Raw genomic sequence first — 21,766 nt, 5'->3', positions numbered from 1 at the left:
ATCCCACAGTTCCTGCAGTCTCCGCCGCCCACTGGAATTCTGGGTTGAGATCCCAATGCCTGATAGGGCAAAAACAGTGTCACGGATGAGTCTGGGTACATGTCATCAGGCCCCCACTCCCTCACTCCCTCCATGAAAACAACGGCAGACAATCGTTTCACACCTTTTTTCCTGGGTTACCTGTGCAGATGCCATACCACGGCAAGGATGGAGCCCGCTCAGCTCACGGTCACCATACATCTCCTGGGTGCTGGCAGACGTGGGGACTGCATTGCTACACAGCAGCAGCTCATTGCCTTTTAGCAGCAGACGGCGCATTACGATTGCTAGCTATTATCGTCGTACTCCTGGGTGCTCTTTTAACCGACCTTGGTGAGGACAATCAGGGGCACCTGGGCAGACATGGGAGTGACTCGGCCACATCATTCCCATCTTCTGCCGAGCACTCAGGAGATGACAATGGCTAGTAGTCCTACTGCATTGTCTTCTGACAAGCAGTCAGGAGATGATGATGGCTAGCAGTCGTAATGCAGCATCCTCTGTCGAGCACCCAGGAGTTGACAATGGCTAGCAGTCGAACTGCACCATCTGCTGCCACCTTAAAGATGTAAAAGATAGATGGAGTGGATAAAAAGAAGAAATAGACCCAATTTGTTTTGTATTCATTTGCTTCCTCCCTCCCTCCGTGAAATCAATGGCCTGCTAAACCCAGGGTTTTGAGTTTGATCCTTGAGGGGGCCATTCTGTGTGACAGTTGTTTGTGTTTCTCCTTGATGCAAAACCTCTGCCTTTGTGGACTTTAATTCCCTGTAAGCCATGTCGTCAGTCGCCCCTCCCTCCATCAGAGCAGACAATCATTTTTCACCTTTTTTCAGACCAGACACCATAGCACTGGGATCATGAAGCCCGCTCAGATCACTGCGGCAATTATGAGCACTGTAAATACCATGCGCATTATCCTGGAGTATATGCAGAACCAGAACCTGCTAAAGAAAAACCAGGCGAGGAGGCGACGGCAGTGTGGTGATGAGAGTGATGGGGACATAGACATGGACACAGACTTTTCACGAAGTACAGGGCCCGACAATGTGTACATCATGGTATTAATGGGACAGGTTCATGCTGTGGAATGCCGATTCTGGGCCCGGGAAACAAGCACAGACTGGTGGGACCACATAGTGTTGCAAGTCTAGGATGATGCCCAGTGGCTGTGAAACTTTCATATGCATAAGGGCACTTTCATGGAATATTGTGACTTGCCTTCCCCTGCCCTGAAGTGCCAGAATACCAAGATGAGAGCAGCCCTCACAGTTGAGAAGCAAGTGGCGATAGCCCTGTGGAAGCTTGCAACGCCAGACAGCTACTGGTCAGTCAGGCCGTTTGGAGGGGCAAATCTACTGTGAGGGCTGCTGTGATCCAAGTAGCCAATGCAATAAAAGAGCTGCTGATATCAAGGGTAGTGACTCTGGGAAATATGCAGGTCATAGTGGATGGCTTTGCTGCAATGGAATTCCCTAACTATGGTGGGGCGATAGACGGTACTCATATCCCTTATCTTGGCACCAGAGAACCAAGCCAGCGAGTACATAAACCGAAAGGGGTACTTATCAATGTTGCTGCAAGCACTGGTATATCACAAGGGACGTTTCACCAACATCAATGTGGGATGGCCAAGAAAGGTACATGACACTCGCATCTTCAGGAACTCTGGTCTGTTTCAAAAGCTGCAGGAAGGGACTTTCTTCCCAGATCAGAAAATAACCATTGGGGATGTTGAAATGCCTATGGTTATCCTTGGGGACCTAGCTATCCCTTAATGCCATGGTTCATGAAGCCATACACAGGCAACTTGGACAGTAGTCAGGGGCTGTTCAACTATAGGCTGAGCAAGTGCAGAATGGTGGTAGAAAGTTCATTTGGACGTTTAAAAGTGCGCTGGCACAGTTTACTGACTCGGATAGACCTCAGCTAAACCAATATTCCCATTGTTATTACTGCTTTCTGTGCGCTCCACAATAGCTGAGAGAGTAAGGGGGAAATGTTTATGGCGGGATGAGAGGTTGAGGCAAATCGCCTGGCCGCTGATTACGCGCAGCCAGACATTCGGGCTGTTAGCAGAGTACAGGAGGGCACAGTGCGCATCAGAGAAGCTTTGAAAACCAGTTTCATGACTGGCCAAGCTACGGTGTGAAAGTTCTGTTGTTTCTCCTTGAACCCACCCCTGCACCTTGGTTCACTCTACTTCCCTGTAAGCTAGCCACCTGCCCCTCCCTTCCCCTCCCCTCCCCCCTTCAATCACCACTTGCAGAGGCAATAAAGTTATTGTTGCTTCACATTCATGCATTCTTTATTAATTCATCACACAAATAGGGGGATAACTGCCAAGGTAGCCCAGAAGGGGTGGGGGAGGAGGGAAGGACAAGGCCACATTGCACTTTAAAACTTTAAAACTTATTGAAGGCCAGTCTTCTGTTGCTTGGACAATACTCTGGGGTGGAGTGGCTGGGTGGCCAGAGGCCCCCCCACCGCATTCTTGGGTGTCTGGGTGAGGAGGCTATGGAACTTGGGGAGGAGGGCTGTTGGTTACACAGGGGCTGTAGCGGTGGTCTGTGCTTCTGCTGCCTTTCCTGCAGCTCAGCCATACACAGGAGCATATGAGTTTGACCTTCCAGCAGCCTCTGCATCAACTCTTGCCTTCTGTCAGCAAGCTGATGCCACCTATCATCTTCAGCCCACTACTTACTCTGTTCAGCCCACCACCTCTCCTCACATTTATATTGTGCTTTCCTGCACTCTGACCTTGTCTGCCTCCATGCATTCTGCTATGCTCTGTCAGTGTGGGAGGACAGCAGGAGCCCAGAGAACATTTCATCCCAAGTGCGTTTTTTTTGCCTATTAATCTGTGCTAGCCTCTGCGAAGGAGAAACATTTGTAGCTGGTGGAGGAAAAGGGAGAGTGGTAGTTAAAAAGACATATTTTAGAGAACAATGGGTAGACTCTTTCACGTTAAACCTTGCTGTTCACATTACACAGCACATGTGCTTTCATTACAAGGTTGCATTCTGCCTCTTGTATTGAGGGCCTGCCAGTTTGGTGTGAGAGATCACTCACGCTTAACCCCTCCCCCACAGCGTGGCTAACAGTGGGGAACAGCCACAGTCAAACAGCCGAGCAGGAATGGGCACCTCCAAATGTCCCCTTAATGAAATTACCCTATTTCAACCAGGTGACCATGAATGATATCACTCTCCTGAGGATAACACAGCCAGTTAAAGAACTGATGTTGTTTGAATGCCTGCAGACACTGAGACCATACACTGCCATGCTTTGTTATGCAATGATTCCCGACTAAGTGCTACTGGCCTGGCGTGGTAAAGTGTCCTACCATGGTGGACAGAATAAGGCCGCCTTCCCCAGAAACCTTTTGCAAAGGCTTTGGGAGTACATCCAGGAGAGCTTTACGGAGATGTCCCTGGAGGATTTCCGCTCCATCCTCATACTGTACTGACCGCGAATGCCAGGGCAAATTAATCAATGAACAGGCTTGCTTTTAAATCATGTGTAATATTTACAACAGTACACTCACCAGAGGTCCCTTCTCCACCTTCAGGGTCCGGGAGCAGGCCTTGGATGGGTTTGGGGGTTACTAGCTCAAGGTTCAGGGTGAAAAACATATCTTGGCTGTTGGGGAAAATGGTTTCTCTGCTTCCTTGCTGTGAGCTATTTTCAATCTCTTCTTCATCATCATCTTCTTCGTCCCCAAAACCTGCTTCTGTGTTGCGTGATTCTCCATTGACGAGACAAAGCACAAGGTTTGGGTAGTGGTGGCTGCACCCCCTAGCATGGCATGCAGCTAATCATAGAAGCAGCATGTTTGGGGCTCTGATCCGGAGCAGCCATTTGCCTCTGGTTTTTTGGTAGGCTTGCCTTAGCTCCTTAATTTTCATGCGGCACTGCTGTGTGTCCCTGTTATGGCCTCTGTCCTTCATGGCCTTGGAGACTTTTTCTAATGTTTTGGCATTTTGTTTACTGGAAAGGAGGTAATCTAGCATGGATTCATCTCCCCATATGGCAAGCAGATCCCATACCTCCCATTCGGTCCATGCTGGAGCTCCTTTGCAATCCTGGGACTCCATCATGGTCACCTCTACTGATGAGATCTGCACTCACCTGTACCTTGCCACACTGGCAAAACTGAAAATGAGAGTCAAAAGTTCACAGGCCTTTTCCTGTCTACCTGGCCAGTGCATCCGAGTTGAGAGCGCTGTCCAGAGCGGTCACAATGGAGCACTCTGGGATAGCTCCCAGAGGCTAATACCATCGAACTGTGTCCACACTACCCCAAATTCTACCCGCAAGGCCAATTTCAGCACTAATCCCCTCGTCGGAGGTGGAGTAAAGAAATTGATTTAAAGAGCCCTCTAAGTCGGAAAAAAGGGCTTCATCGTGTGGACGGGTCCAGGTTTAAATCGAGGTAATGCTGCTAAATTTGACCTAAAATCGTAGTGTAGACCAGGCTTAAGATGTGTCATTTTAAGAATGTGAACAGCTCCATTGAAATCAACCCCAGTTCAGAACGAGCCTGTATTTTTACAGCCAAAGTGGAAAGGAGGATTCTGAGAGTTTCTTACTTTCATGCACCATTTGCACAAATATATAATAAAAACTTAGCCATAAACATCTCAGGTTTCCTAACCAATCTCCATCTGAGAGAAAAAAGTGATGATTGCAAAGCTATAATATTGTTACTGTTTAGACGGTATCAAGAATATGCTGGGGGTATTTGTGTAAGCTCTCTGTGAATTGGACAATAGAGGCATTAATCATTCCCTCAGAAGTGACTCAAAGGGAAATGCAAAACCGATAGAGGAATTTCATTGAAAATATCAAGGAGAAAAATTCAGAAGTCTCTACAGTGACAACACTCAGTCCATGCTACTGATAACAGAGGAAGGAGGGGCTGTTCGGAAAATATAGAAGTAAAATGTTACTGAAACTTTTAAAATTAATATTACATGTAAGTGGCTGAACTTACTATTTTGGGGAATTATTTATATTAAAATACTTATTAAAAGATAACACATTTACTTGGTACAAATATAGTATGCAAGTTCTAAACTTTTTAGGTAGATTCTTGGACTTGATCCTATACACCTGAGTCACATTAGTAATTATGACTACTGAGTGTAGTTTTAGTACAGACAACTAGACTATAAAAGGGATAAGGATTACTCCCATAAGGCTTTGCAGGATTGCCCTCATTAATTTACTCTAAGTCTTAATTTCATTAATATAATATAGATTTAAAAACAATCCAAAAAGTGAAAGTATTTGAATGGTTTTTCAATATTTTTGTTTAAGCTGGAGTCATAAACACAGAATTTGCTAAGATATCACATACAGCAGGCATTTAGAAACCTGGGTCTTTCTAAATTTATCAAAATACTATCCAAAAAAGAATACAACATTATTGTCCTTGAATTTGGTTGCTTAAATGTTTTCCTCAGTTATAATGATAAACTTTTATAGACTTTCTGAATATTAAAGAAAATGCAGTTTATGACAGTTACAAATTACTCTAGTCTATAGTAGATGGCCTGAATAATTGCACATGTGTAGTTTAATGACCACAGTCACCACTTAATGAATACCAGGCACATTACAGGCTTTCTGAAGTTATCTGACTAGACTGTGATTTTCTACTAATACATTTCAGATGTTTTTGAAGGTAAACTTCATCTGTTAAATACTATGGCTTTGAAAGATGTTTCTCAAAATGTACATTGTTATTCCCCTTAAGAACAATCCAGTTAGTTAGAACAGACCTTATTGGTATAGCAACATGGACATAATTGATAATTAAGAGCTATACATAACCGATTTAAAATTAGAGTTTTATATAACAATTCCCTCCACTCTGCAATGTTTATTTTGACACTGTAAGCAGTATACTACATGGTATTTCTTTATTTACGTTTGCAAAGTTATTCTGGATTTATAAGGCTTGGTCACAATCAAGAGTATCATGCACACATTTTAGAGTTTTTTTTACCAAATAAACTATGGGCTAGAGAGTGCCGGTTACTGTAGGCAGAACTGCTCCATCCCAGAGGGAGCTCTGGAAGGGATAGTTCCTTTCATATTGTTTAGAATCCCTCTCTAAGCTCCCTATTGCTCTGACCCTGTGATGATGTAGGTGTCTGCGTGGGTGGGGTTGGGTGGTTGTTAATGACATTCATAGTGTCTGCATCCAGGGATATGGCTCTAAACTACTCCATGGAGGGCTTGGGTACGCCAAGGAGGCTAGCCTAGAGACATATCCCCTGGATGCAGACACTATGAATGTCATTAACAACCAATCCACCCACACAAACTCCTACATCATCACAGAGCTAGAGCCAACAGGGGCCTCAGCCACTGAAGAGAAGACCCTCATCCTATTGTTTCAAAACACCAAGGTCCTCGGGGGCAGGGGGGCGAGAGAGAGAGAGAGAGCATACTGAGGATACAGCTGTCTCCCCACCTCCCAAAAGACTGTATTAATCAGAGTGAGAAGAGAGGTAATTTCTCCCCATCCAAAGAGGAAGGAGAGAGATTAGAAAAGAGCATGATGAAGTAGGGCTAAGGGGCTTTGACTCCCCACTTACAAAACAAATGTGGGAGGTCAGAGGGACTTCTTCTCAACAAAGGGAGCTATAATGGGAGGTGTAGAAGAACCACATGACTCTCCGCTCCTCCCAAACTCTAAAAGCCTGAGAGCAGGGGCTCTACACACCGTCAACGGAAGGAAAAGGCATCTGTGTTCAAGGGAAGGTTGTGAATAAAGAAGTTCCAAGATCAGATGCTTGGAGCTCCTACGGCGCAGTACACCACAGATCATATCACTTTTCTCATTGACCTCACTTAGCCAACAAAATGAAACTTATATTCTTAACACTGGAGCTTCAGGTAGGAAGTTAAAACCTCTCAAGCCATTGTACTCTGGGTAGGGGCTAGCAGCAAGCTGAGGCCTATGCTGGGGGAGGTCGCCTGTTCTCTGTCTTCAATAAAACTATACAATAATTGACAACACCTGAGGTTTGCAATTCTGCGCCAGATCCCACACTTGACAAAGCAGTCTCACAGTTTGCATCATCCAACAGCAGAGCTGACTGAAATATAGTAAAGCTTCTTTTGTGAAAAATTTCAAAAATTTCAAAATCACTTTTGTTTATACGGTTTTTTTGTTTAACTTGAAATTTTGGGGGGGAAACTTTCACTAAAAACCCAAGCAATTTCAATTCTCCTGCTCCCCATTTTCTCGTCTGCCGCTGCCCTCTTTCCTTTTCCTTCCTTTTTCCATTTTGCCCCTGAAAAAGGGGGTGGAGTGAAAAAATACCCCAAAAATGGCTGCGGAGTTCCTTTTTGGATTACATCATAAATGTGGAGGGGACAAAACTGTTTCTGAAATGAGGCCATTGTTCAACACATTTCTGCTTTGAAAAATTTCACTCAGCTCTACCCAGTAGCACTAACAATAAAATAGCTGAAGAGAATAGGTGTATTTTGTTTCCTTATATGGATCTCTGTGGGAAGAAAAGGTCTAAACTACTGAATAAACCCACATCTGCACCTATTTTTAGGTAACACAATGGATTACAATACATACCGCCTTCCTCACTTCCTGTTTTGAAACAATAATCACATTTGGTGGATCCCCAACAGCTGTGGCAGCCCCTCCAATGTTTGTGAAGATAACTTCTGCAATCAGCACATGTCTAGGATCAAGATTAAGTACCTCACATAACCTGCGGTATACATAAGAAAATGAAATCAGCTTAATCTTTGATTAAATTGTCTCAAACCTTAAATGATTTATAAAACTTGGCACTTGTGTCGGAAATTCCAAACTGTTGAACAAAGGTTAAAATTTGACCTTTCATAATTAATAATTAAATTTTACAATATACTGCAATGGCTACTGCATTCAAAATACATATTTTAAAAACAATATTAAAAGTAGCAAATCATTACAGCAGTTGAATTATAGTTAAAGTTACATGAGCCTTTCCATTTTAACAACCCTTCACCGTGGTATATAACTTTCTAACACATTTACCTTTCAGGCTAGAATTTAGCGAGTTTGGTCTCTGCCCATACTTTTTTTTCCCCCTCCTCTTTTAAGGTTGAGCTGGAGCATTTCAACATTTTTTTAGGACAAGGAGAGTAGAAAATACACTTGCCACATTATTAAGAAAAATCATGCATTTTTTTTAACTTCACTACCAGCAGAACACCTGTTTATAGGTATTAATCAATTTGTAAAGAAATAGCCCTCAGCCAGAAGTAGTGTCTCAGAACACTAGAATGAGTTTATCAAGTTATGGTCCATTAAAAATCATGCTGTGCATACACAGTACATTTTGCACAGTCTGTTCACTAAAGTGCTTATTCAGGAAAGCCCTTAAACACGTGCTTGACTTTAAGCATGTGCTAAGCCATTTCGTGCTTAAAGTTAAGCATACGTCTAAGTGCATAACTGAACAGAGATGGACTTGCATGTGCTTAAATGCTTTCCTGAATCAAAGTATTAAGCCCCAATTCAGCAAAGCACTTAAGTACAGCAACACTGCATCTGGGAGGTGTGATTGCCAGCACAAGTGGGCAGACTCATGCCAGCTCAGCTTGAGGTAGTACTCTAAAAATAACAGGGTGGACTTTGTGACACTGGTGCCATCTCAGGCTAGCCACCCAAATCCACCCAATCCTATGGGTCTAAGCTTGGGTAGCAAGCTTGAGCCACCACCCATACTGCAACACCCATGCTGTTATTTGAGCATTGTAGCTCAAACTGGGCTACCACAAATCTTTTCACCTGAGCTCATAGTGAAACCCACAAGATGCCCTCTAGCTCTGCATCTTCCTTTCAAATCCAAAAAGACAGAGGAAATCTGCCTCCTCCATTCGTACAAACAAAATGGTGCCTTAGCCCGAACACAGCTGCTGGCTTGTACTATAACAGGTGGCTGCAGATACTGTTGAAATTAAATCTACAGTTTCCACCCTACAGATCAACATGACTGAGATTCAGAGTACAGGCTCTATCCAGCTTGATGGGAGAAGCTGAACACAGAACTTCTGAAGTGGAAGATGATTTCAAAGAAGAACTACCAGTAATTACAGGTTCTGAAGAACTGTAATGATATCAAGACTATTAAGACCAAGCTAATTGATCTGGAAAGCCACTCACAATGACATAACATCAGGATTGTGGGTATCTCTGAGGTAACTGAGAAAGGTAAACCATCTGAATTTGTCCCTAAACTGCTAAATTGTTGGACCTGCCAGTAGAATTTTTGTTTTGAAATAGAATGAGCACACCAGGCCCTTGCCCCCTAGCCAGCTCCAGAAGATTGGCCTAGAACATTAATTGCGAAGTTCTAGAAGTTCATAAGGAGCTTATATTGCAGAAATCCAGATAAAAAAAGGAGAGAACCAGCAATTAAAATACCGCTCTTTCAAGATTATGCCCATGATGTGGTTGCAGTGAGGGCAGCTGTTAACCAAGTGAAACAATTGGCTAGGCAGATGGCCTTGAAGTAGATTATTAAATACCTGGCAACACTCCATATTAAGAATGGCAAGAAGATAGTATCATTCAGTTCCCCTCAAAAGGCAGAAAAATCTCTCAGAAAATCTACAGACTCCTTCGTCACAAGAAGTGACATGTATATGAGCAATACATAAATTCCATAAGATCAGATCCTGGGATCTGATCTTATGGAATTTATGTATTGCTCACTCAGATCTGACATGACTTTTCTAAACAAGTGGATGGGTGCTAGTTGATACTGATATGTTAGTTCTTTTTTTTTTTCTCTCTTATTGAGGTTGAAAGATTAAAGGGTTATCATCAATTTACTTCCAATGGCCCCCAGCTGCCTCCCCCAGCCTCCCATGCCCACTTCAGCACCTCAGGCCCCACTGCCTCTCTCTCCATTGCCCCAACAGATTCCCTGAGCTCTTTTGCACACCCAGGCAGGCTAGTCCATGGGAAAGGCACATCAATGTAAATTCTATTATTTGATTAGTAATTATGTATATATCATTACTTTATTAGACGATGCTTCCTTATTTACTGAAGTATCAAGGTTTTATTGGCAAAAAGAACAGGAGTACTTGTGGCACCTTAGAGACTTAAATTTATTTAAGTATGAGCTTTAATGCGCTACAGCCCACTTCTTCAGATACATAGAATGGATCATATATTGAGGAGATATACACACACATACAGAGAGTATGAAAAGGTGGGAGTTGTCTTACCAACTCTAAGAGGCCAATTAAGTAAGAGAAAAAAAAAACTTTTGAAGTAATAATCAAGATAGCCCAGTACAGTCAGTTTGATAAGAAGTGTGAGAATACTTACAAGGGGAGATAGATTCAATGTTTGTAATGGCTCAGCCATTCCCAGTCCCTATTTAAGCCTAAATTGATTGTATCTAGTTTGCATATCAATTCCTGCTCAGCAGTTTCTCGTTGGAGTCTGTTTTTGAAGTTTTCTGTTGCAAAATTGCCACCGGTAAGTCTGTCATTGGTTTTATGGGTAATACAGGTGATTACTATAGTTGTAATGTTTGGGGTCCCAGGAGCTGTGAGGATATCCAAATTTCACCTGATCCAGCCACCCCACATTGATAAATGTATATTTTAGACTGTTTAAACAGATTCTCCTTTTTTATTGTAAGGTACTAATATGTATTTCTCTCTCCACTCTATTTTCCATTTTGTTTTTTCACTTATTTAATTCCGCTTTCTGCCTTCCTCCCGTTACCCTCCCATGCTGGGAATTTCCTTTCCTTTCCTGTAGAATGTGTACTGGGAAGTGACAGGTACAGTGAATATGTACTGGATTATGGAACTTTTGCAGCTTAGATAAGCAAGAACTGTATGCTTCTCACGAGAATGTGCAATTCCTCATTTTTCAAAATGTGACTTTATATTTTTTCTGGTATATTTTAGCAATGATAGCTTCTATAATTACATGTTTCTCCTGGAAGACAAAGCATTTTAATAACCTTATTAAAAGAAAAACTATATATTCAATGCTTAAAAAAGAGAATGTTGACATTGCTATGATCCAGAAGACACATCTGACAGAACATGAAGCTTGTAAACAAAATAAAGATTGGGTTGGCCTTTCAATTTCTAGTTTCTTTCATTCTAAACTAGGGGCACTGCTATACTAATATATAAAAAGTTGCATGTTAATATTCTAAGAACAAGGTTTGAGAGTAAGGGCAAATTTACTGTCCTCAAGGCTAAAACTGAGAATTCTATAATCATTTAACCAATTTCTAAAGGCCAAACCAGAATAATCCCAATTTTTTTCATAAACTTTTTATAAATTTAAATGACATGGGTCACCATCCTATTATTGTTGCTGGAGACATTAACAAAACTCTAGATCCAGTCTTTGTTAAATCTTCTACATCTACATACAAAAACATGAATACTCATGAAGTACTTCATATATACATGGCTGATTTAGGCTTATAAAATGTGGATAGATTGGCCATAGGCTTACTCAGAGCTTTTTTTTTCTGCAGTTCATTCAACATATTCAGGATTGGGCTATTTTTTGTGTCACAAGATTCGACCAATTCTATCACTGACTGTGGCATTGGTGCTATTGTTATATCTTACTATGCTCTTATACATATATCTTTTAGGCCCCCAGGGTATGCACCTCCAACTAAAATGTGGAAATTACATACACCTCTGCTGTTCTATACATCATCTGTTAACTCTATCCAGCAGGAGTTAGAACTCTTTTTTAAAAAATGCTCCCACTGCTTCATCAGCTGTCACACCTTGGGAAGCCTTTAGGCAACTGGTAATTGCTGATAGTTGAGGAGGAACCCCCTCACCATCACAGCCACAGTCAACTTCCAGGTGACAGCCAAGATACCCTTCAGCAATACTCTCTTGACCATGGCACCCTGACCACGGCACTCTGGGCAGTCACCCACCCTTAAGTCCAGCCGTGCCAGGTTCTACCTTGAGGGAAATGGTGCCCTGGGTGAACTTGTATTTTGGTGTCCTGGCCCCTGTTGCCTCCCCCAGCTTCCCACCCATCACTCCTGCATCCCAACGCCTCCCCCAATCATCCCTGGCCCCCCATTACCTCCACACCCACCCCCATCACTCCTGGCCTTTGTTGCCTCTCTCCAGCCTCTCAGTCCATTTCAGCTCCCCAGACCCCACTGCCTCTCTCTCCATTGCCCCAAGTGATTCCCTGAGCTCTTTTGCACACCCCAGGCAGGCTAGTCCAAACACATATTCAAGCAGGTAACTGCAGCTGCCAGCAAGGAAGGAATGAGACTCAGCAGGCTTTCCTGCACCTTCTCAGGTGGAGATCTGCATTGCCAGCCCAGTCTTACTTCCCTGCTCTGGGCACCACCTCTGCCCAGTGGGAGCACTCGTTGCTGATGCCTTTCCCAGGCACGTCCTTTCAGCCGTGCTCAGCTTGACAGAAATCAGGGGGGGGCACGTGACCCAATGTGCCCCCCACACACACATCACATCACCTGTGCTTTAAAGCCTTCATCAGAGGCTCTATCATCTCTCATACCATCTTTAAAATAAAATGGACAGAACACAGTTTATACTCTGGTGAAGGAAATTAAGGCCTTGGCTATACACTATGCTTCCTGCCTCTTCCCCAGAGAAACTCAGAATCTTCTTCAACCTAAGATATGAAATCAACAAGCTTCTGTCCCAACAGGCTGAGTTTGCCTTAGTCTGTCTGAAGCAAAGCTACTGGGAATCTGTTGAGAGATGGCAAGCTGCTGTATGCAGATTAAGCAAAAGACTAACAGAAATAAGATTGCTGCTGTTCACAATAGTTGTAACAAATTATATACAGTACATTCCGATATTAATAAACAATGTAAACCGTTTTATTTAAAACTATTTTTAGCTGAAGAGTAAAATATCCTAGGTAACTGTTTATTGGATTGTCTCTGCCACTGCTCTCTGATTCGCAAAAGGGACTATTAGATGCTCCCCTAGAAATCATGGAACTGACTCAAGCTATAAAAGAAATGAAGGTTGGAAAGACTTCTGGTGCAGATCAGATCTCGACTGAATTTCACAAAAAGTGCTTTGAAACTTTAATACCTATATTTTTGAACATGTTCAGTGAGGCCAAGAAAGAGCAAACTCTTCTGCCTACTCTAAGAGAAGCTGCAGTTTTGGTTATTCCTAAACCTGGGAAAGACCTTGAACTATGTAGTAATTACAGGCCAATTTCTTTAATCAGTTGTGACACTCAGATCTTAATTAAAGCTCTTGCTATGCTATTGGACAAAGTTCCCTCACACACGAATCAGGTGGGCTTCCTTCTTAATAGAGCTCAGATAATTTGCACCAATTGATTGATATTATTGTCACTTTGAGAGATTCTGAGGAACCCTTAGCTGTCATTTCTTCAAATGCCAAAAAGGCTTTTGATCGCATAACCTGTGATTATCTTTTGCATGAGTTAGCAAAATTTGGCTTTGATAAAGAACGTATTGCTTGGATTAAGGTTTTATACTCTAACCCAACTTCTAGGGTAGTTGCCGATGGTATTATTCCACCCCATTTCCATTTCAGAGAGATATGAGGCAATGGTGCCCCCTTTCACTTCTTCTGTTTGATTTAGCTCTAGAAACTTTGACTGCTGCCATCAGAGTAAATCAACATATTCATGGTATCAGGGTGGTCCAAACCGAGCACAAAATTATTCTCTATGCAGATGATGTATTTATATCTAAGCCCAAGGTTACCATTCCTAACCTACTAACCACTATTAATAAAGTTGGACTCCTCTCAGGATATAAAATTAATAGGGGGTAAATCAGAAATTTTAGGAATTAACAAATATGCCCATAAAGGCCTTTTCTCAAATTGAGACTTTCAATGGCAATCCTTTTACATGAAATATTTAGGAATACTGATTCCCAAAGATATTCAGGACATCCAATAATTAAGCAATCAATTTGTAGACACCTAGAAGATAATAAGGCGATAAATAACAGACAGCATGGATTTGTCAAGAACAAAATCACGTCAAACCAACCTAGTAGCTTTCTTTGACAGGGTAACAAGCCTTGTGGAGAGGGGTGAAGCAGTAAATGTATTATATTTTGACTTTAGTAAGACTTTTGATACTGAACAAACTTGGGAAATACAACCTAGATGTAGCTACTATAAGGTGGGTGCACAACTTGTCGCAAAACCATTCCCAGAACGTAGTTATCAGTGGTTCACAGTCAAGCTGGAAGGACAGATTGAGTGGAGGAAAGCAAAAAAAAATGATTAAAGGTCTAGAAACCATGACCTATGGGGGGAAGATTGAAAAAATTGGGTTTATTTAGTCTGGAGAAGAGAAGACTGAGAGGGGACATAACAAATATTTTCAAGTACATAAAACATTGTTAAAAGGAGGGGGAAGAAAAAAATGTTCTCTTTAACCTCTGAGAATAGGACAAGAAGCAACGGGCTTAAATTGCAGCAAGGGAGGTTTAGGTTGGACAAGTGGAAAAACTTCCTAGCTGTCAGCGTGCTTAAGCACTGGAATAAATTGCCTAGGGAGGTTATGCAATCTCAATCATTGGAGACTGTTAAGAGCAGGTTAGATAAACACTGTTCAGGATGGTTTAGACCAGTGTTTCCCAAACTTGAGATGCCAGTTGTGTAGGGAAAGCCCCTGTTGGGCTGGGCTGGTTTGTTTACCTGCTGAATCCACAGGTCCGGCCTATCACAGCTCCCACTGGCTGCAGTTTGCTGCCCCAGACCAATGGGAGCTGCTGGAAGTAGCACGGGCCAAGGGACATACTGGCCGTCACTTCCAGCAGCTCCTATTGGCCTGGAGCAGCGAACCACGGCCAGTGGGAGCTGTGATCAGCCAGACCTGCGGCTATGGCAGGTAAACAAACCAGCCTGTCCCACCAGGGTCTTTCCATACACAAGCAGCATCCCAAGTTTGGGAAACACTGGTTTAGACAATACTTAGTCCTGCCAGGATTGTAGTGGACTGGACTAGATGACCTCTCGAGGTCACTTCCAGTCCTACGATTCTATGATTCTATAAGATAAATATAGAACCAATTATTGCCCAAATGGCTAACCTTCAGTTTGTGGGGTAAAACTAATGTATGGAAAATGAATGTCCTGGAGAGTCTATTCCATAAACTTATTTTAAGATATTCAATAATGTTTTCAGAACACTTCTTTGGGGTGTTAGCATATAGGCTTGTTTGTCAGCCTGAGATTGAATGTTGGGCTTGACTTTGATACTCTTATATCTTATACTAATATCTGTGAAGAACAAAGGACACAGATGCTGTGTGTTACATTTCCCACAACCAGATGAGGCTTTTAGTACAATGGGAAGAGATAAGGGATGAAGCTAAAAGTGCTACAGGGTATGGTGGGAGTGTAATATATGAGCGCACACGTAAAGACTGCCTCAACTCTGTATCTCAAAGCAAGGTCAGGCAACCAGTCGGGAGGGGAAAGGGGGGTTTGTGGGGGGAGGTAAAACACTAAAGAGAAATGCCTGCCGCTGACCAGAGCACAGCCTCATTTCTTACCCCTCCCATTGGGTACAAAAGGGTGAGATGAAGACCCCAACTCACGACCTTCCAGAACGGAACATGACCATAAGTTATAAGGGTGTGCATTGCAGGTATATTTGGGCCTGCTAAGAGAAAGGAGTAGGAATGGGGAATGGGAGTGGGAATGGTAATGGGAGAATGGGGGACTGGGAATAGGGGAATGAGGAACAGGGACACAGGCAGTGTCAGAGCTACGAAGGGGGAGATGGGGTAAATGCTTTGCGGTGTTAGAGCTGGAAAAGAGCACTGGGAAGAGGGAGCTCCATCGCTGTGCGGAGCTAGAGGATTCTATTGGCGTATAAAACTGTAGTTTGGGGAAGGGAATGGGAAAACTCTATCGGAGTATAGAGATAATCCTGACTGGTTTGAAGGGCTTTGGAATATGCTTGCTTGGAACTAAAGCGCAACAAACATTGCATTGCCTGCACTTCAGACTTCCGGTCTTCTGCTTTCTGTCTGCGTGACAAGAACCAGCGAAGGGGGTGAAGGAAAAGCTCTCTGACATGGGGCACAGGTAAGAAACCTACACAGGCTGTGAACAAATTACAATTTCCCCTATCTCTGGGAGGATATCATTTTACCAATTTGTTATTTATTATTTAGATTACAATAGAGCCCACAGACTCCAACAATATGGATTGCAGCCTCATTTTCTCTATCTAAGGTACTTCTATAAGCCTGCACTACTCTAGTATCTGTGTACTTCGTGATCTTTAAAGAATTCATCCTTGACATCCCTGTGATGTAAGGAAGTGCTATTATCCCCATTTTACAGATGGGAAACTGAGGGATAGCGAGACTAAGTGATTTCTGTAAGGCAACAGAGGAAGGCTCTAGCAGAGTAGAGAATTTACCCAAGGTCTCCCTATCTCACTTTAGTCCTAACCACTGGATCATCCTTCATCTCTAGGTCCTGTACAGACACACAGAATGTCATAGTCCCTGTCCCAAAGATAGTTTACAAACTAAAAAGACAAAGACAAAGACTAAAGGAAAGATATGCAATATTTCCTTATCATCTGCATTGCACCCAAATGTGGCTGTGGTGCTGGTTGCAAAGAAAATATACAGCACATGGCTGCCAACTAACAACACAACATGACCCAGCTTAATACAGCCAGGAAGGAGAACAATGGGAAGAAAGCCTCGCTGCACCCTTATGTTAACACTTTCCGCACCACTCTGCCTCTGCAACAGGGTATGAGTAACCAAAACCCACTCCTAAACCCATCAGGTCAAGGAGGCAATTAAGTGGGTGGAGCCTTGGCTCCTTCTCTCCCTTACTCCCCTCCACTAAAAAAAAAAAACATGCTGACTAGTGGAGATGAGCCAGTGTGAAGTGGGGAAATAAGCTGTATTCTATAAATGGCTACAATAAATTCGTCCCCCTGTAAGCAAGATGGGAGCAGAGGAGAAATTGAGCTTCAGTCAAAATTCCTTCGCAGGGCTTCTCCTGGGATTGGGTGGCAGTGCAGCTACACACTGCCCTTAGACAAAACTGGGTTTATGACTCAATCTAACCATATGTTATTAAAATGTATATTTCAGAGAGAGAAAAGAACTTCTCATGTAAAAACCAAAGTTAAAACAGATGTCATCACAATGAAAATAGTGTCCATTTAAAAGCATAAAAATATTTCAAGAGATTACTCATTTATACTGTACCGAAGACTCCAGAGGAAAAAATGTATGGTAAAAAGTTACATTGTATTATTTGAGCAATAGTGTGAGATTATGTAATTAAAGACTGCATTGAAATGCAGTTGCACAAGTCATTCCTTGACTTCTGAATGCATAACTGTACAACTTTAATGGTCCTTTACTATTTTTTCTTGATGGGACATAGATAAACTTTGCAAAAAGAATGCTTACTGTAGTCTATAAAAGCAAAGCTGTGAAGGATAGTTAAAATGTGCCAACCTGAACTATAGGATTAAACTGTTATAGTTCACTTATACAAGATTTTCTATTTCCCATATAAAAAGGTAGAACATTGCAAATCATAAAGTGTCTTGACATTCAAAATATGTTTTAAAATAAGTTATAGCTAAAGAAGGTTTATTGAATTATTTCTAAAAAGAATTTACCACAAAATATGACAAGAACAGAACATCATATTTTATGCATCACTGATAAAGTCTGAATCCTCATGGTCATGGAATCAGTAGACTTTTCTAGTAGCTTCATCTCCATGGTAACAACAGTATAAAATAGCACTGGGAAATTATAGGTAAGGACTAAGGAGAACAACAACAGGATAAAAAGAATGACCTCTAGCATGACATTTTCAGAAATATACACATACATAATAACCTTATATTTTTAGAATAACCATTAGCATAGAAATTATTGTGATTTTGCTAGTTTAGAAGTACACCTGACAGCAATTCAAATAAAAGATTCTGTCATATGCTGATGTTACCCTACTTCCAGTGTTACAGAATCGTTAGTATAAAACAGAATAAATGCTACAGTAGTATTGCATGTAAACAATGTTTCAAAATATGTAGACTTTTAGGATTTCAATCCATTACCAATTACATTTTATTTAATTCCAAATATTCTACAATATAATTGGAGAAGCTTGTTTAACCATCTCATTTTTACCTACCGTTAGTGATAAAAATATTGTTTGAGTAAAAGTGATGTGATTTGTTTAAAACATAATCATACAGCAAACAAATGGAGCTTTCATTCACCAGCTGTTTCACAGCCTATAATAAATTCCACTTACAAAATAGATCTTTCCTGCTGTAAACTACATTTTAACGGGACACATATCTTCATACAATTCTATACATGTAAATATGATACGGACTGCAAGTATTACATCACCCGATGCCCTATTTAAAACCATCTTCCCCACCCCAGTTAGTTTTTTTTAACTGAACTGGATTAGCTGGATTTACCTAATTGAATGTAGGTTAAATTCAGGACAAAGAGTGATTTATAATCACATGAACTAAATGTAATTACATATCCCATGCAGTTTCCAGAAAGCTACTGTAACTAAAGTTACTGTTTTAATAAAAAAAATGATTAATCTAGAAATATGAAATTAATCTGGGATTGTATCCACTTCATGCAGATCAATAAGGATAGAATTCAGAGTCTTCGATTCCAAAAAGAGTTCTTCAGTACAGAATAATTGCCAGTAGTATTAGCAGGGATTATAATTTCTTTAAATCATCCATTAGGAGGTAAAATTGTACATGAATATTAGTCTATACATGAAGGAATAGGGGTTTGGGGCTGGGTTTTTTTTCAAAAATTCCAGTACTCCTGTTTGTAAGAACAATGGGGGGGGAGGGATAGCTCAGTGGTTTGAGCATTGGCCTGCTAAACTCACGGTTGTGAGCTCAGTCCTTGAGAGGGCCACCTAGGGATCTGGGGCAAAATCAGTACTTGATCCTGCTCGTGAAGGCAGGGGCCTGGACTTGATGTCCATCCAAGGTCCCTTCCAGTTCTAGGAGACAGGTCTATCTCAAGTTATAATACTTTGCAATCTGAATGAAATGGGTTGCGCAATTTGCAATTACAATTCAAATGTGGGCACAACTCAGAGTATTTGCATCTGTACCTACTTTATTGAAGAGACAGTTAAATCTGTACTTGGATTTGTGCTCACAACTGATGCATGAAAATAAGGAAGCTGAACTCTTTAAAAGTTGTAGTTCTAGACAGTAATTACAGTCAGAGCATTTGCAGTTGTAAGGTCCATTTAAACTGCTGAACAAACATCTCAAATATGATTTTGACACACACCAACTAGCAATGGTTAGCTATAACCAACTAACGCCAAAGGCATAACATAAAATACCTTATGGTTACTGGAGTAAAGAGAAGCATTGTGGTAACGTTGTCCAAAAATGCAGAAAGAATTGCAGCAATAAGACACAGAATGATAATCATGGCCCACACTCTGCCTCTAGACAGTTGGTAAGCCTAATAAAACCAAACAAATAGCAATGGCATAAAGGCATGAAACATATCAGCTTCATTTTCAGAAATGACCAGTGAACAACTTAATAAAAGTTGGTGCAACAATGACTGGGGAAATTTTGTTATACTAGTCACTTCTTCAGGGCCTGCCATCCAAGGATCTCAGTATGATTTTCAAACATTAATTAATTTAGCTACAAACTACTCTAGGGAAGTAGGAAAATATTTCAGTTTTACAGCTAAGGAAATAGGTACAGAAAGAGTCAGTGATTTGCTAAAGGTAACACAAGGAATCTGTGGCAGAACCAAGAAGAGAATTCAGGTTTCCTGTTTTCTCTTGCTTTAACTTCAAATCCTGCATTCCTCCTTTTATAGTCATATGGAAATCTACTGCCTTGAATACAATCTAAGTAAACAAGCTTTGCAGAGGAAACTATGAATGGGACTGAATTTATTCTCCCAACCCATGGGCTGTGCAGCCTAAGCCACCTCACACTACCATCTATTCAGATAGAATAACAGCTGAGTCTTTGGTTCAACCCCTACACAAAGGCCTGTGGCCGTTAAATCATATATAAACATAAACCCAGTGGTCTGACCCACACCTCCTCTCTACTCTCCTCTGGACTGGACACAGACGAGTATGCATGGAGCCCAGCTCTGTTGCACACAGTGGATAGGAAGTCAATGGGACTTAGGGTGACCTGATATCTAGTGTGAAAAATTGGGACTAGGGAACGGGGGTAACAGGTGCCTATATAAGACAAAGACCCAAATATAGTGATTGTCCCTATAAAATCAGGACATCTGGTCACCCTAATCGGACTACTCACATGCTTAAAATTATTCACGTGGGTAAGTACCCTACTGAACCAGGGTCTGTGGCCTTAACTTATAAAACTTGAAATGCTTCCTTAACACTTAGCTCCTTAAAGAATTATAAATTGACCACTATACTTTGTAGTATGACAAATGTAAATTGTCCTTACATAAATGTTTTTAAATGTATGGTTTAGTCTAATAGGTTTGACTAAACATCAGTTGTATGAGTTCAATAAATATGTAAGAGTGCTGCAGTAATATACAGTATATAAAGAATATAAATGTAAGATATCACAATAACCTACCTTTACTGCACAGTAATCAAAAAATCCAGTTTCTGAAAATATGGCCACTAAAAGCATCTACAGAAAAAGAAAGAAATAAGGATGGAATTATTCACATAAAAAATGGGAATGGTTTGGTTTGTTGCTATAACAAGGAGTCCTGCAACTCTGCCACAATTTTGGTCCTGTTTTTGGAGAGGACATCAGATGTAAATCAGGATGCCAGGTATCAGAAGTCAGATTTCTATTACTAGTATTTATGGTAAAATTTACAACTGCGCAGTAGGGCCGTGGTCTTATTTCAGGATGCAAGGGGTGCATAGACTTTGTGCAGGCCTCTCTACAGGTGTGAGCTTCATTTCTAATTACTTTGTAGGCACCACACGTTACAAATCTCTCTGACCTTCTCACTAAGCAAAAGTGGCCATTAGTTTACAATTGTTTTCTTCGGCAGTGCTCTGTAGAGTCCAGAAGACATCAACTCCCTAAGATTATTTAAATTTTTCCATATTTCAGGGAGATTGCCTGGATGCAGGTGGTCATTAAAATTCATAAATGGCAATGAATGTAGATGGCAGTGGATTTTGTCTATTTATGATACCCTAGCATATTTCAGTCACAAAAGGACAACATAGATTAATAGGAGTAGAAGTGGGCAAATAATTGATATTATTATAGTCTAGCCAGGTATATGCTTTTGTCCAATTGCTCATTCAGGCTCACAACAGAATACTAATTAGGACAAAGGAAATCACTTTCTCTAGCCGAGTATGTTTGAGGAAGGCTTAATGTAAATAAAATTAACAAGTGGAATGAGAGTGATAACACTTTCCAAAGCTAGTCTCTTTCCTCAACAGAAGTTGGTCCAATTAAAGGTATTACCCATCTTGTCTTAGTGATAACACTTGGCATGTATGCAGGCTTTCATTTATAGATCTCAAAGATCCTTTCTACAGGAGGTGTGTTATCACTAGAGATCAGCACACAAAAAAATTGATTAATAGTTTATTTGACCCAAAACTATTTGTGACTTTCTCACAAATTCACAAATGTTTTTCAGGGGCAGAAGTGGTGGCT

The 21,766-nt window shown here is 41.3% G+C and overlaps 1 protein-coding gene across 1 annotated transcript in view; it reads right to left on the bottom strand.

Moving 5' to 3' along the window:
* The window catches only part of OCA2 (OCA2 melanosomal transmembrane protein), a 301,354-nt gene that overhangs the window by 167,574 nt on the left and 112,014 nt on the right, over window positions 1–21,766 (bottom strand). The window contains exons 11-13 of the mRNA XM_050932081.1: window positions 20,711–20,767; window positions 19,462–19,586; window positions 7,649–7,787 (exon numbers count right to left, since the gene is read on the bottom strand). Of these exons, the coding sequence (XP_050788038.1) occupies window positions 7,649–7,787; window positions 19,462–19,586; window positions 20,711–20,767 (321 nt within the window). The remainder of the gene's footprint in view (window positions 1–7,648; window positions 7,788–19,461; window positions 19,587–20,710; window positions 20,768–21,766) is intronic.

The sequence above is a fragment of the Gopherus flavomarginatus genome, chromosome 1 (genome assembly GCF_025201925.1).
Source record: "Gopherus flavomarginatus isolate rGopFla2 chromosome 1, rGopFla2.mat.asm, whole genome shotgun sequence".
Lineage (NCBI taxonomy): Eukaryota > Metazoa > Chordata > Testudines > Testudinidae > Gopherus > Gopherus flavomarginatus.
The sequence above is the reverse complement of the archived record's forward strand: the minus strand, read 5'-3'. Positions and strand labels throughout refer to the sequence as shown.